Source organism: Mobula hypostoma, chromosome 26 (genome assembly GCF_963921235.1).
Source record: "Mobula hypostoma chromosome 26, sMobHyp1.1, whole genome shotgun sequence".
NCBI classification, from domain to species: domain Eukaryota; kingdom Metazoa; phylum Chordata; class Chondrichthyes; order Myliobatiformes; family Myliobatidae; genus Mobula; species Mobula hypostoma.
In genome coordinates this window covers 14,537,744-14,553,371 of record NC_086122.1, presented here as the reverse complement: position 1 = coordinate 14,553,371, position 15,628 = coordinate 14,537,744, and the positions used below count along the sequence as shown (strand labels likewise).

Below are 15,628 nucleotides of genomic sequence, written 5' to 3'. Positions count from 1 at the left end.
CTCCCCTCCATGGAATCCGTCTACACTTCTTGCTCCCTCAGTAAAACAGCCAGCATAATCAAAAACCCTACCCACCCTGAATATTCTCTCTTCTCCCCTCTCCCATCGGGCAAAAAATTCAAACAATTGAAACGTGTACCTCCAGGCTCAAGTACAGCTTCTATCATGTTCTTATAAGACTATTCAACAGACCTCTTGTATGATAAGATGGACTCGTGACCTTACAATTTACCTTGTTATGGCCTTACACCTTATTATCTGCCTGCACTGCTCTTACCCTGTAACTGTAACACACTTTTCTGCTCTCGGTTGTTATTTTCCAACGTTTTTTCTGCAATATCTCAGTGATGTGACAACAATAAACCAATTTACCAATTTGAATTTACTAGACAATAAAGGAGAGGAGAGCTGGAGTCCTGTTTACTCAGTCCAGAGGAGTAGGGAGAACAAAACTGACTGTTAAAGTGGAGGCTGCAGATTTTATTGTCTGTGACAGAGCTATGCTTTTGAAATATGACCTTACACTCAGAAAGGAAATGAACTCCATGAATAGCCACTATAAACTCTCTCTCTTCAAATAGTTGAAGGCTTGGCCTGGCCTGTTATAAGTATTCATAGAGAGAAAGGGAAGTTATCAGGATACTGGAAAAGCTCAACCTCAAGTATTTGTATTTACTTTATTTCTTACGTCCAAGGGAGCAAAATTCTTTATGTTGCATCTCCGTCACAATGTACAAGCAATAAAGAGGGGAAATGTGGGAGGATATTGCCCAGACATTATGATTGTATACATAATTGTTTTGCATACATGTGCGTACTGTCAGATACAATGTACAGTCAGATATGCAATCAGATCAATGGGTATTGATAAATCTGATGGCCTGGTGCAAGAAGCTGTCCCGGAGCCTGTTAGTCTTGGCCTTGCTGCTACGGTACTGTTTGCCGGAAAGTTCACATCCACAGTTGTGCTGGGCTGTCCGCACCACTCTCTGCAGTGCCTTGTGATTGAGGGCAGTGCAGTTCCTGTACCAACGATGACTTAGCCAGTCAGGATGCTTTCAATGGTGCCCCTGTAGAAATTCCTAAGGATTTGGGGACTCATGCCGAACTTCTTTGGCTGGCTGAGGTGAAAGAGGCACTGTTGTGCTTTTTTCAACACACAGCCAGTAGGTACAGCCTGGGTGAGGTCCTCAGTGATGTGTATACCGAGGAACTTGAAACTACTCACCCTCTCAACTACAGTCCCATTGATGTCAATGGAGGTTAGCCCGTCTCCGTTCCTCCTGTAATCCATGATCAACTCCTTCGTTTTTCCGACATTGAAAAAGAAGTTGTTTTCTTGGCACCACTGTGTCAAGGTGTTGACTTCTTCTCTGTAGGCTGTCTAGTCATTGTTGGAAATAAACCCATCAAATAAAGGTACGTCAGCAAAGAATCAGAAATTCTGTTTATTTTGCTATTTGCTAAAGATCTTCAGAAGGCACTTAATTAACTAATAAGCTGCTGTAGCAAGTAGTTAAAAGACCAAATGTTACATTGGCCTTTATTGCAAAGGATTGGAGCTTAGAAATCGGGAATTTCATTACAATTTTACAGAGGACCAGTGAATCCACACCTTGAATGCTATGCACTATTTGGTCCCCTTTCCAAAGGGAAGATATGGTAGAATTGGAAGCAATCCAGAGGAGATTCACTAGAGATGGGAGTATTGTTACATCAAGAGAGGCGAAACAGGTTGAGTCTGTGTTCTTTGGAGCTTAGAAGAACACGGGTGATGTTAATGAGATATATTTGAAGGGACATAACAGAATAGATGTTGAAGTGTTTTCATTAATGGTGAAGTCTCAAATGAGGGGACATAGTTTCAAAGTAAAAAAAACTGTCCTTTAAACTGAGGTATATAGAAAATTATTTTTGCAGAGGATATGAATCACTGGAATTCTTTGTGCTAAAATGTTGTACCTCGAAGAGGACCACAGCCTTGTTGTAGGGTTTGGAAGCTTGCATACCTCAATGACCCAGAAAGCTATGTTGGCTGGATCCTTTGGCTTTTGGTAGAGTGAGCCATACCAAACAGGTCAAAGGTTGAGGCCAGACTAATAGTGGTCTACTGTTTCTCCAGGTTTGATGGTTCAGCTCGGGGCTAACAACTGTGACTGATGAAATGAAATTGTCACGGAAATAGCAATGAAGAATCCTCCTTCAGCAGACTGCAAAGGTTTTATTGAGTCTCCACCTGGAATTTGTACGACTGATAGTAGTGAAAACTGAGCTACTGACACAAGGAAGGAAGGCCCAAAAAGCACCAGAGATGAAGGACCTTCATTGCTGCCGGAAACACCAGCAGTATAACAAGCAGTAGAGAGAGAATGATGTACCTCAGCAGCACACACTAGTGCAGAGAAATACTTCTTTTGGCAGGAGATAAATTAGAAATACCTCAGTTGAAGGAAGATGCAGTAGAAGTACTTCAGTTGGAAGTAGATACTTCTGTGAAAGATCAAATAATTGAAGGAGAACTAAGTTGTATTGAATGACAGGACAAACTTGAGGGGCCAGATGACCTGGTACCCTTTTGTCTTCTTGTAAATGTAAATAGGCAGGTGAAATCAGCAGTCTTCCATGGACCATGTATCCTTAATCTATTGACTTATTTGTGAAACATTTCATCAGTATCATTTGTTTCTGATGTTTGTGGGAACAGTGTTTAAGAGCATCCCAGAGGATCCCATTAAATTGTTTCCTGAAAACAACACACTATCTCCCCATTCATCAGCAGACAGCTTGTTTCACAAGCACCAGCTGCTGAGCGATGCCAGGATCAAGCCTATGCAGCACTTTTTGTTAAGGATGCTGCCTATTCACCTCAAAAAGTAACGAGCTGATTACTTCAATGACCAGAACCAGAATCAGGTTTAATATCACCAGCACATGTCGTGAAACTTGTTAACTTTGTAGCAGACTGCAATGCAATACATGATAATAGAGAGAAAAAGGAAGTGAACTACAGGAAGTAAATGTATATTAAATAGTTAAATTTAAATAAGTAGTGGAAAAAATAGGAAATTTAAGAAAAAGTAGTGAGGTGGTGTTCATAAGTTCAATGTCTATTCAGAAATCAGATGGCAGAGGGGAAGAAGCTGTTCCTGAATCGCTGAGTGTGTACCTTCAGGCTTCTGTGCCTCCTTCCTGATGGTAGCACTGTGAAGAGGACATGTCCTGGGTAGTGGAGGTCACCTTTCTGAGGCACAGCTCCTTGAAGATGACCTGGGGACAATGAAAGGAAATGTGTGTTTAAATTAGTTGATGCCATTTTGGCAAACTAAAGTTATATCCGATGGATGTTTTACAAATGGAAGACCACTTTCCCTTTTCTGCAAATTATCCTTTTATGAATGACATAATCAGAATAGGATATATCTCAAAAAGACTACTAGACTTTGAATGGCAGTGAGGTACCGAAGCTCTGTTCTGCCAGCAAGGCCACTTAAAGCACGAAACTCCACAGCAACATTTGAACTTCACCCAGAGTGTTTGCAAATCTGATTAAATGAGGCTTGGCACACATAATGTGCATGAGACACTTAAAAGAGAGGAAACTACTATCTAATTGGCTTCAAGCTAATTTTAGAACTTAATAAAGCTCTTATACTCAGTCTTAGCAATTCATTATTGTCATTCACCTAGGCAGGGCATGTATCCAGACTGAATGTTTTCAGTACTGAGAATGACCTTGACAATTAACTGTTACTAATTTGACTTGTTCACAGGAGGAACCATATGTCATGTTTAAGAAGTCTGACAAACCACTCTCTGGTAATGACCGGTTTGAAGGATACTGCATTGATCTGCTGAAGGAATTATCCAATATCCTGGGCTTTGTTTATGATATTCAGCTGACACAAGATGGAAAATATGGAACTCCAGATGAGAAGGGGCAGTGGAATGGCATGGTGAAAGATCTCATTGACCATGTGAGTAGCTCAAGCATTTTGAATCTGCACCTAAGGGCTTTCTAGCAGTAAATTTGAAGGCATTTCTGATACATTATTTCTCACCTTCACTTGTATGTTAACTGGCAGGATACAATCTATTGAAGAAACCTCAGAAATAACCACCCTTCGATAAATGAGCTTGTGAGATTTCTGCTTGATTCATAATGGAGCTGGGAATGAATACAAAGTTACATAAATGCTAATGAATTTTAATATTTAAAATGCATCAGGATTAATCACAGGACCTTGTGCCTGGAATTTGTGGAAATTTATTCAATAGAAGTATCAATGAAATTGTGATGAAAAAACTTTGTGTGAATATCTTCTGCTTGATTGGGTCAAGTACAAGGAGTGCAGTTTCACTCATTTGAAAAGTGGGGAAAAGCTACAAAAGACTACAACAAACAACTGGAGGAACTCAATGGGGTGAGTATAATGTGTGCAAGGTGAAGGAATGGTCAACATTTCAGATTGTGACCCTGCATAATGACCTAACGCATGATCACAGCCCAAACATTAATAGTCCCTTTCGCTCCACAGATGCTGCATGACCCACAAGATCCTCCAGCAGTTTGGTTTTGCTCCATTTCTCAGCAGCTGCAGCCTCTTTGTGTCTCCAACAGCTACAGGGGACTGCATGCTTATTAAGTATCATTAAATTGCTTGAATATTTTTCATTGTTTTAGGTTTTTTTAGGCATTGAGCAGACTGCACTTGGAATATTGTGAGCAGTTTTGGGCCCCTTATCTAAGAAAGGTTGTACTGGCATTGGAGAGGATCCAGAGCAAGGTCATGAAGTCCCAGGAATGAAAGGATAACATTTGGTGTCTCTAGTGCTGTACTCAGGGGAGTGTATAAGAGTAGGGGAAGGTCTCAATGAATATTGAAAGGCCTAGATAGAGTGGACTTTGAGAAGACGTTTCCAGTAGTGGGAGAGTCTAGGTGCAGAGGGCACTGCCTCAGAATACAAGGATGGCCATTTAGAACAGAGATTAGGAGGAATTTTTTTAGCTTCAGGGTGGTGACATTGATGGAATTAATTGCCACAGAAGAATGTGGAAGTCAAAAGATTGGGTATATTTAAAGCGGAGGTTGATAGGTTCTTGATTAATCAGGGGGTTAAGAGGGATAATACATCAACCACGATCGAATGGCAGAGCAGACTTGATGGGCCGAATAGCCTAATTCTGCTCCTATGTCTATGGTCTATGGACTTAATTCTGTTTATGTTTTATGAAATAACAAAAAAGAAACATTTTAAACATGTTCCAATAAGGTTAATGGAACAGACTATACTTCTGCTATTCAGCACCAGAGTGGAGTGGAGTAGGGTGGCGAAAGCAACACTGGCTGTCTCCAGCTCACTAGTCAGACTCCTCTCTGCACATTGCAGCTGTCTAAACACTTAGGCAGAGGTCAAATGTTTTTTCCGAAGTCAGTCAGTGGTGAGTGTTAGTAGAGTGTGCACTGCTGACCACAAATTCTAGTCCATTGGAGTCAAAATTACTCCTTGGTTAGATAAAACCAGGAATCAATGTTTAGAAAAGGATCAATAACACTGGTCAACAATTTTTTTTGGAAGTGTTGCTTCCTCAGAAATTTCTTTTGTTTATGATAGATCACTTGAAGCTGAACACAAATATAATTTCAGACCGCTTGTAACAAGCAGGAATTTGGGGAAACAAGGTATTAACTTTTATTGAATATAACACATTTAATTGCACAACAGTGCTTACGCTTTGCATTAGTTCAACTGCTGAAGATGTTCTGTTGATGATTTTCATTTGTACTCAGTGTCTGAGGCTTCTTGCTTAAGTGACCAACAACAATCAGCCAGCATTGATGGACTCCATTTGCCCTGATACTGTTTCTCCATGACCGCTATGTCCCGGTGAAACCTCTCACCATGCTCGTCACTGACAGCACCAAGATTTGCAGGGAAAATGTTGAAATGGGAGTGCAGAGAAATGAATCTTTAGTGACATGTTTCACTTCATAGTTTTGTATGCTTGATGCATAGTTTGGTGAGCAGTAATTGTCAACAAAATTTAAAACACCATCCTTGAATGCCTTTCATGTGTTTTTCTTCAGTTCCACCAGAAGTCCTTCCAATTGCCTGTCATTGATGACCTGTTTGATATGTGGACCAACAAAAATAACTTCCTTTATCTTGGCATCAGTTATTCTGGGAAACATCTGTCTCAAGTATCAAAATCGTTCACAGAATTTTTTGTGCTGGTGACAGCAGATTCCATCCTTGCAGTTTTGAGCCCAGTAATTCTGCTTTTGCCTTTAACAAATCCAAGTCTCTGACCAGATAATTTTACTTATACTGAGTTATCAGATGAGGCTCACTCAACGTGAGGGGTTGGAAATCTGTAATGGTGGCAGTGTTGTTTTCCATTCCAGACTGAAACCAGTCCTGCCGTGCAGCAGCCACTCTACCTGAGCATACCCAGGCATGCCTGGACAAGATAGAAAACCTTACAGCTTACATTGTGAGCAAAATTTTAATTGACTTGAATTACGAATTGAAATAACAGCATTGGTGATTTTTTAAAAAAATGGTGTGTGATAAGCCAGAGAAAGCAGGATCTCCCAGTGGCCACACGTTTTAATTCCATGTCCCATTCTGATATGTCTATCCACGGCCTCCTCTACTGTAAAGATGAAGCCACACTCAGGTTGGAGGTACAACACCTTATATTCCATCTGGGTAGCCTCCAACCTGATGGCATGAACATTGACTTCTCAAACTTCCGCTAATGCCCCACCTCCCCCTCGTACCCCATCCGTTATTTATTTATATACACACATTCTTTTTCTCTCTCGCCTTTTTCTCCCTCTGTCCCTCTCACTATACCTCTTGCCCATCCTCTGGGTTTTTCTCTCCCCTCCCCCTTTTCTTTCTCCCTGGGCCTCTTTCCCATGATCCTCTCATATCCCTTTTGCCAATCACCTGTCCAGCTCTTGGCTCCATCCCTCCCCCTCCTGTCTTCTCCTATCCTTTTGGATCTCCCCCTCCCCCTCCCACTTTCAAATCTCTTACTAGCTCTTCCTTCAGTTAGACCTGACGAAGGGTCTTGGCCCGAAACGTCAACTGTATCTCTTCCCATAGAAACTGCCTGGCCTGCTGCGTTCACCAGCAACTTTGATGTGTGTGGAAGGGAATTTCATGGTGATTTTCATCATCAGCAGCCCAAAATCCATAGAATACACCTAACAGTGTTCAGAAAGCAAAATCTTTGTTGTCCGGTGTAATCTTTGAAAATCATTCAGAGCTAATAGTCAATGCCAGATTGTTTTTGTTTCTGTGGCATAGGATATTAAACTGGACAGTTGTACAGTTGTATAGTTGGGATTGAAATGACTGGCTTCTGTCCCACAAATATGCAATTTCCTGTTCATCATCTTCTCCTTCTTCACAAACAGTCCCTCCAGACTCACACTGACTTGCTTCTACTCTGGTTCTGGAGGTTCTGAGGTGAGTGCTGAGGGTAAAGTGGGATCCACAGGTTTTTCCACAGACAGGGCAGGAGATGCCAATGAAGCAGATGGGTGGGTTGTTTTTAAACATTTATGCAGGGTTTCTGTTTGTTCCTGTGGCATACACTCGAGATTCTCAATTCCCTTCCGGAATCCTTCTTGACAAGGAATGACAGCAGTTACAATAACAGTTACCCCTCAATAAATTGTTCCTCCACTGAAGTCAGTGGAGGATTGACTTAACCCTCAGAAAATGGTGCAGATGATGCCAGTCAGTCACGTAAGTCCTGGGTGGAGACTCAGGAATACCGTTGCACTCAGATGTAGAAGGATTCTTCATTGCTGTTTCTATAACAATTTTGTTACAGAGCTAAGAGTTGTTAGCCTTGAGCTAAACCCCCAAAGCTAGAGGACTGTTGGATCACTCTTAGTCTAGCCTCTACCCTTTGACCTGTTTGGCATGGGTGACCCTGCCAAGAGCCAAATCATAAAGCCCTGACTCCAGCTGACATAGTTCTCTGGGTCATTGCGGCATGCAAGCCTCTAAGCCCAATGAGAAAGCTGTGATCCTCTTGAAGACGCAGCCAGTACCTTGGCTTCAGTGGCAAGGTGCAACGCAATAAAGATTAAAGATATTAAAGATCAGCTTTATTTCTCAAATGTACATTGAAACATACAGTGAAATGCACCATTTCCATCAAATAAAATCATCGAGAATTGTGCCAGGCAGCCTGCAAGTATTGTCACACTTTTTGTGCCAAAGTCGCATGCCCACAACTCACTAACCGTAATCCATATGTCTTTGGAGTGTGGTAGTAAACTGGAATAAACCCATGCAGGCACAGGGGGAACATGAAAACTCCTTACAAACAGTAGTGGGAATCAAGCCCCAGTATTACAGTTGGCACTGTAATAGTGTTACTCTTACCATTACACTAACGTGTCAACCTTGCATTGTAAGATTATTGGAACCAAGATGATTAAGTCAGACTTCCAGCATCTCTATTCATTTCCATGAGACCTCAATGGAGCTTTGACTAGTCCCCAATCAGTATTTGGGATTAATTAGTAAGAGCAAATTAAAGGAAGGCAGGGGCAAGCGCAGTGGCCATCGTCTGAGTGGACAGAATCAGAGCAGTGGTTTTAAGGCCCTAGCTCTTCAAGGCTTCAGCGAAGAGAGGCTTCACTCAGAGCAAGCATAGGAAAGAAAAGCTCAAGTCGTTTCCTTCTTTTATTTATATTTGCTCAGCCAGGCAGGATAGCGCAATGCTCCTCGTGCAGGATGCGGGAAGGCAGGGAGACCTCCAGTGTCCCTGACCACTACAACTGCGAGAAGTGCATCGCACTGCAGCTTCTAACAAGCTGCGTTAAGGAGTTAGAGCTGGAACCGGATGAACTCCAGATCACTCGGGAAGTTGAAGGGGTGATAGATAGGACATGTATAGAGGTAGTTACTCTATATAGAACACAGGAAACTGGGTGACAGTCAGGAAGGGGAAATGGGTTAAGGGACCAGTGCAGAGTACCCCTGTGGTCATCCCCTGGGGGGGGGGCGGGGCGGGGGGGGCCTTCTGACCTAACAGAGGAAAGTCGCAGTGGTCGGGTCTCTGGCACTGATTCTGTCTCTGTGACTCAGAAGGGAACGGGGAGAAGAGGCACACTGTGGTGACAGGGGATTCATTAGTTAGGGGAACAGACAAGAGGTACTGTGGGCAAGAACAAGATTCCCAGATAGTATGTTGCCTCCCGGATGCCAGGGTCCAGGATACCTCAGATCAGGTCCTTGCCATTCTTAAGTGGGAGTGTTAACAGCCAGATGTCGTGGTCCATCTAGTTAACAATGACATGGGTAAGACCAATGTCAAGGCTCTGCATAGGGAGTTAGGTGCTGAGTTAAAGGTATATAGATAGATACTTTATTGCTCCGAAAGGAAATTACAGTGTCACAGTAGCATTACAAGTGCACAGATATACAAATATTATCAGATAATTAGGAAAGAATAAAAAATAAGTTACCTCAAACTGTCTAACAGGAGAGGGTCATCCTTCCCCGGATGTAGGTTGTCTCATTATGGCCAATGGTAAGAATGACCTCATGTACCTCTCCTTGGAGCAGCACAGTTATCACGGCCTGTTACTAAAAGTGCTCCTTTGTTCAGTCAAGGTGGCATGCAGAGAATGAGAAACATTGTCCAGAATTTCCAGGATATTCTTTAGGGTCCTTTGTTCTACCAGAGCCTCCAATGTGTCCCGTTTGACTCTTATAACAGAGCCAGCCTTTCTAATTGGTTTATTGAACCTGTTGGCATCACCCTTGTTGATGCCGTTGCCCCAGCACACCACGACAGAGAAGATTGTACTGGCAACAACAGAGTGGTAGAACATATAAAGGAGAGGCCTATATACTCCAATGGACCTTAGTCTGCTCAGGAAGCAGTGAGGACTCTGGCCCTTCTTGTACACAGCCTCAGTGTTGGTGCTCCACTCAAGTCTGTCATCCAGGTGCACCCCCGGGTATTGTAGCGTCTCATCACATCCATGTCCTCACCATCAATAATAACAGGGAGCAATGCAGGCTTAGTCTTCCTAAAGTCCATCACCATCTCCTTTGTCTTACTAATATTGAGCTGCAGATAATTCAGTTGGCATCATTTGACCCTCACCACGGCCCTGTATTCATCCCCTCTCCTCCTTTATACACCCAGCTATGACTGAACATCCAAGAATTTCTGGGGGTGACATGACTCAGTGTTGTATCTGAAGTCTGGGGTATACAGAAACAGGAAGAGAGCCAATGCAGACCTCTGTGGGGCTCCAGTGCTGCTTATAGCCATGTCTGACACACAGCCCTGAAGCTGTGCTTAGCCACACAGTCGTGAGTGTAGAGCGAGTAGAGCAGGGGGATTGAGCACACAGCTTTATGGTGCACCTGTGCCGATGGAGATCACGGAGGAGATATTGTTGCCAATCCAAACTGACTGGGGTCTACAAGTGAGGAAATTGAGGAATGGAGGCCAAGGTCTTGAAGCTTATAGATTAGTTTTGAGAGGATGATGGTATTGAATGCTGAGCTGTAGTCAATGAAGAGCTTCCTGATTTATGCAACTTTGCTGCCCAGGGCGATCAGTGCTTGGGTATTGGCTTTGGGAAATTGGGTCCTAAAGATTGAGAGTTCAGGGCCCAGGCATCAACAAATAGAGGGTTTGACAGACTGTGGGCTGGATGGCTGAAGTTAAGGGATGCAAGCCCAGGCCAGTCATGAGATCAAGGGCTTGGGGTCAAAAGATTCAAAGGTGTTGTAAAGGGGCAAGGGTTGTATTTCTGGGAATGGGTTATGAAAGTTAATGTCATAGAAAATGGCATTGCAATGGGCCTTAGGTAAACAGATTTGGAAATAAATTAAAGGAAACCTCTTTGAAATAGATTTCAACACTGGTGTGATCTGCTTAGGGAGAGGGAAGTTTTTACATCACTTTGGGATAGGGACTGTAATGACCTTATTGTTAGAGTATGCCCACATACAATCCTTTGGAATGACATTCACTAAATTTTTCTTACACAGGGAATGGCACCATTTTCTGCTTATCCACCAGCGAGAGTCCACTTCACGAGCAGAACTGGTTTGTTAAATTTCATGTCAGAAACCATCATATTCCAGTTCCTTTCTGGAAAAAAATCAATACTAATGCACAAAATGATGAAGAAAATAACCCTATATGATCAAACTGCCAGGCAACCAAATTTTAATCTATAACATTACAGAGAAATAAACAGCTCTGTTACAAAAACAGAAAATGCTGGGAAAAGCTCAGCAGTAGGCCAAACTATGTGACTTTAGCTAGACTTCACATAATAAGCAACAGATTATACAGGCAACTATGCATTCAGTGACTATCTATTAGTTCAACCTATTATAGACATTCACTTTGTTCCACCACCTCTGCTTTCTCCCTTCTGCAATTATGATAACGCGTCTTCCACCTGAAACATTGTGGTTTCAGATTCCACAAAGTACACAGAATTGTTTTCGGAAGCAAATAGGGCATTTAGAGAGCACAATGTAAAACTGTTTGTTGTTTGGCTGTCCATTTGTGTTGCCCCAGCATGTCTCAGTTTCTTGGTAGGCACAAATCCCACAGGTGAATCTGTTTTTAATTTAACGCCATGTGGGACTCTTTTTCATAGGTTGCTGATGTGATAAGTGGAAGTGTAATATCATGGCAGTCTGTTTCTGACACGAAGGGACATATAAGCTTGAGCTTCCCTTTTCTGACACCTCTTAAAGGACACCACTTGGACACATTAATCTGAGCTTCACTTCATTCAGTCTGGAATGTAGAGAATTGCCAGTTAACAGTTGCCTGCAGTTCAGCTCACGTCTGACTTTCGGGCCTGTGGAACACAACAAGTGCCAAGCCCAGAGGTAAAGCACAGATGTCCACAGTTACATGTCAGGGTGATAAAGACCATAGTTCCTGGTGGAAAATGAAAAGCATAAACTCGAGAAAATCTGCAGATGCTGGAAATCCAGAGCAACACACACAGAGTGCTATAGGAACTCAGCAGGTCAGGCAGCCATCTATGGACAAGCAGTCGAGCCTTCAGGCCGGGACCCTTCCTCAAGATTGGAAAGGGAGAGGGGGAGATGCCTGAATTAAAAGGTGGGGGGAGAGGAAGGAGGATAGCTAGATGGTGATAGGTGAAGCCAGGTGGGTAGGAACGGCAAAGGGCTGGGGGGGAAGGGATCTGATAGGAGAGGAAAGTGGACCACAGGAGAAGGAGAAGGAGGAAGGGACCCGGGAGGAGGTGATAGGCAGCTGAGATGAGGTAAAGAGAATAGAAGAACAGGGAAAGGGGGAGGGAATTTTTTTTTCCCCAGAAGGAGAAATCAATATTCATGCCATCAGGTTGGAGGCTACCCACATGGAACATAAGGTATTGCTCCTCCACCCTGAGGGTGGTCTTAATGTGGCACATGGACCAACATGTTGGAATGGGAATGGGAATTAAAATATTGGGCCACAAGGAAGTTCCACTTTTGATGGATGGTGGAGGAGCAACACCTTAGATTTTATATTATAACATGAAAATGTCTTTTTTAAATTTTGCTTAATCATATCATTTTAATTAATTTCTAGCAGTGTGTTTTAAGTAGATTAATAATTTTGTTTTTAAAAAATACTTCTATTTAAGCAGGTTTAAAATGTCCTTGATCGTTAGAAACGCTCAAAATCGGCTTGATGACATTTGACAGCAGTGGTCTGTCAGAGTTGTCCAGGCAGTTGTGCCTCAGGATCCAAACGCCAAAGCTTAATTGCTTCAGACAATCTACTCCACCATCTGAGATGGACCTTAGGATTGATTAAACGTGGCGCGGTAGCGTAGCGCTATTACGGAGCCAGTGACCAAGGTTCGATTCCTGCCTCTGTCTGTAAGGAGACAGTACACTCTCTCCATGCCCACTGGGTTCCTCCGGGTGCTCCACCTTCCTCCCATTTCAGAAAGATATACGGATTAGTAGATTAAAGGTCCGATGGATGTAATTGAGTGGTGTGGCTTGTTGGTCCAGAAGGACCTGTTACTGTACTATATCTCTAAATGAATAAACCTGTGCTTAAAGGCATCCGTTAGTCTTGCGAGACCATGGATCTGCGCCTGGAAAGTCTTCACTCTCCAGGGCGCAGGCCTAGGCAAGGTTGTATGGAAGACCAGCAGTTGCCCATGCTGCAAGTCTCCCCTCTCCACAACACCAATGTTGTTCAAGGGGAAGGGCATTAGGACCCATACAAGGACACAACACGCTCCCTCGGCTGGGGCTCGAACTCATGACCTTCAGGTCACTAGTCCAATGCCTTAAGCACTTGGCCATGTGCCCAACCTGTGCTTGGGAGATGAGTCAATTGACTAATCACAATCTAGCTGGATATATCCTGCCCAAAAAAAAAGTTCAAGTTATTTCATATAAATCTTGGGACAGATATATATTTTTTTTCTAAAATAGATCAAGTAAACCATAAAAATTTACTTAGATGCTACCACAAAAGAAAATAATTCACGTAACTACAGTTGACTCATCCTCTTATGTGGAAATAACTGGTGATGATTTCAAGCTACGTTGCTTGAGTATGATAATGTTCCAAAGAATTGTTTAGGTGATCCTAAATGATGATGCTCTGAATCGGAGTCAAAATCAGGTTTAATATCACTGGCATGTGTATGCCATGAAATATGTCGTTTTGCAGCAGCAGAACATTGCAATACATAATTTAAAAACTATAAATTACAATATGAAATATATATAGTGGGGTGAAGATATTTTTCTACCAAAGGAGATGTAAGGTGCTCCTTCACTCTGTTAGCCTTCAGGTTGCCCTTGGGCAAGCCCTCTTCCCCGTCCCCCAAGCCCTATCAGGGTCAGATGAAGCCATGGGAGCAGGTGGTGGATGGTCGTATGAGCAGCTATTGCATGTCACAGGTCCTGGTTATGCGACTATTGACGCCAGGCAGGCAATCTCTGAAGAGTATTGATAATGGCTGGGGTCACCCGTCTTGTAAAGACACTGCCCAGAAGAAGGCAATGACAAAGTACTTATGTAGAAAAATTCACCAAGAACAATCATGGTCATGGGAAGACTATGATTGCCTGCGTCATACAACACAACAGGTAATGATATGTAAACTACCTCACCTCTGTATATAAAAATAAATTCACCTTTGAAGTTATATCTGAAATTTTGATTACTGGATTTTCTCTGCGCTGGTTTGAATGTACGTTGATTGCTTGTGGCACTATTGCTTAAAATATTTTGCAGTTAATAAAAGTTTAATAGAAAAAAACAGCAGATGCTGAAAACTTGAAACAAAACCAGAAACTGCTGGAAGGACATAATGTCAGGCAACATCTTTGGAAAGAGAAACAAGAGTTAATGTTTCCAGTCTGAAACCCCTTAACCATACAGAACTTCTGAAATGTTAACCCTGTTTCTCTTTTCACAGGTACTACTATTTGGCTGATTGTTCCAGTATTTTCTGTCTCTATTTTGCTGTTTCCTAAGTTTCAGTAGCACAAGCAATTTGCCCATCCTATTTCTGAGGGCAGGTGTTAATATTCAGAAATCAGCAGTGTTCTAATGTCTCCAGTGGAGATTGGCTATGGAGGATGGGAGTAAAAACACTATGAAATAATACTTTTTAGGTTTTAGGTTTATTGGTTCTCATTTATAACATTTGTTTTATACTTACTTCTAGGTAATTACCTGATTATCTTTAAATCTCTTGTTTCCATAAAAAAAAGCAATATTTCAAGAAGAGTTTACAACACACCGAAGTCCTATCATTTACTGTTATCTTTACATAAGAGTCAATCTTTATAGCCATTTGAGAAATAAGAGGATCAACTGATTGGTAAGATTAGAACAATACCAGAAGACTACAGGAATCTCAGAGGTTCACTGTTTCACAGAAGAGATTAAAGAGTGGATGTAATAGTACTTGAGAGAGAACCAGGTGTCTGATAAACCTTTATCGGTTAATTAATGCTTCACTGCTGTAAATTGTGGAGGAAATACTACCAAGTAAACTAAAATGCACACATTTAGTCAACTGTCCAGCTCCTGGCTCCATCCTTCCCCCTCCTATTTTCTCCTATCATTTTGGATCTCCCCCTCCCTCTCGCACTTTCAAATCTCTTGCTAGCTCTTCTTTCAGTTAGTCCTGACGAAGGGTCTCGGCCCAAAACGTCAACTGTACCTCTTCCTATAGATGCTGCGTTCACCAGCAACTTTTATGTGTGTTGCTTAAAATTCCAGCATCTGCAGATTCCTCATGTTTACACTAATAGCTATGTGTAAGGGCTTGGAATTTGGTTGTTATGGTGCCTGCCTTCCTTTTGTTGATTGCAAAATGATTTGCAACATCTGAAAATCATAAAGAATGCAGTGGAAATTAAATTCTTTTCACTTCCTTTGTTTACTAATGTTGGTTACTTCTTGAAACTTACGTTATAATTGAGGGATTGGAGTATGTTGGAACATTGGATGAAGATAATGTGATACAGCGGAAGAGATGATCGGTTGTGGTAGGAATGTTATAAATCAGTTAACCAGGGTTTAGGTTGAACTTTCTCTTTCTCGAAATAAACTGAATCT

The 15,628-nt window shown here is 42.2% G+C and overlaps 1 protein-coding gene across 3 annotated transcripts in view; it reads left to right on the top strand.

Moving 5' to 3' along the window:
* Window positions 1–15,628, top strand: part of LOC134338239 (glutamate receptor ionotropic, kainate 3-like) — a 563,480-nt gene that overhangs the window by 274,069 nt on the left and 273,783 nt on the right. For 2 of the 3 annotated variants that reach the window (XM_063033942.1, XM_063033943.1), the window contains one exon: window positions 3,771–3,974. In XM_063033942.1, the coding sequence (XP_062890012.1) occupies window positions 3,771–3,974 (204 nt within the window). Of the gene's footprint in view, window positions 1–3,770; window positions 3,975–4,082; window positions 4,262–15,628 lie in introns of those variants that run through there. The other variant, XM_063033944.1, reaches the window with a different exon arrangement.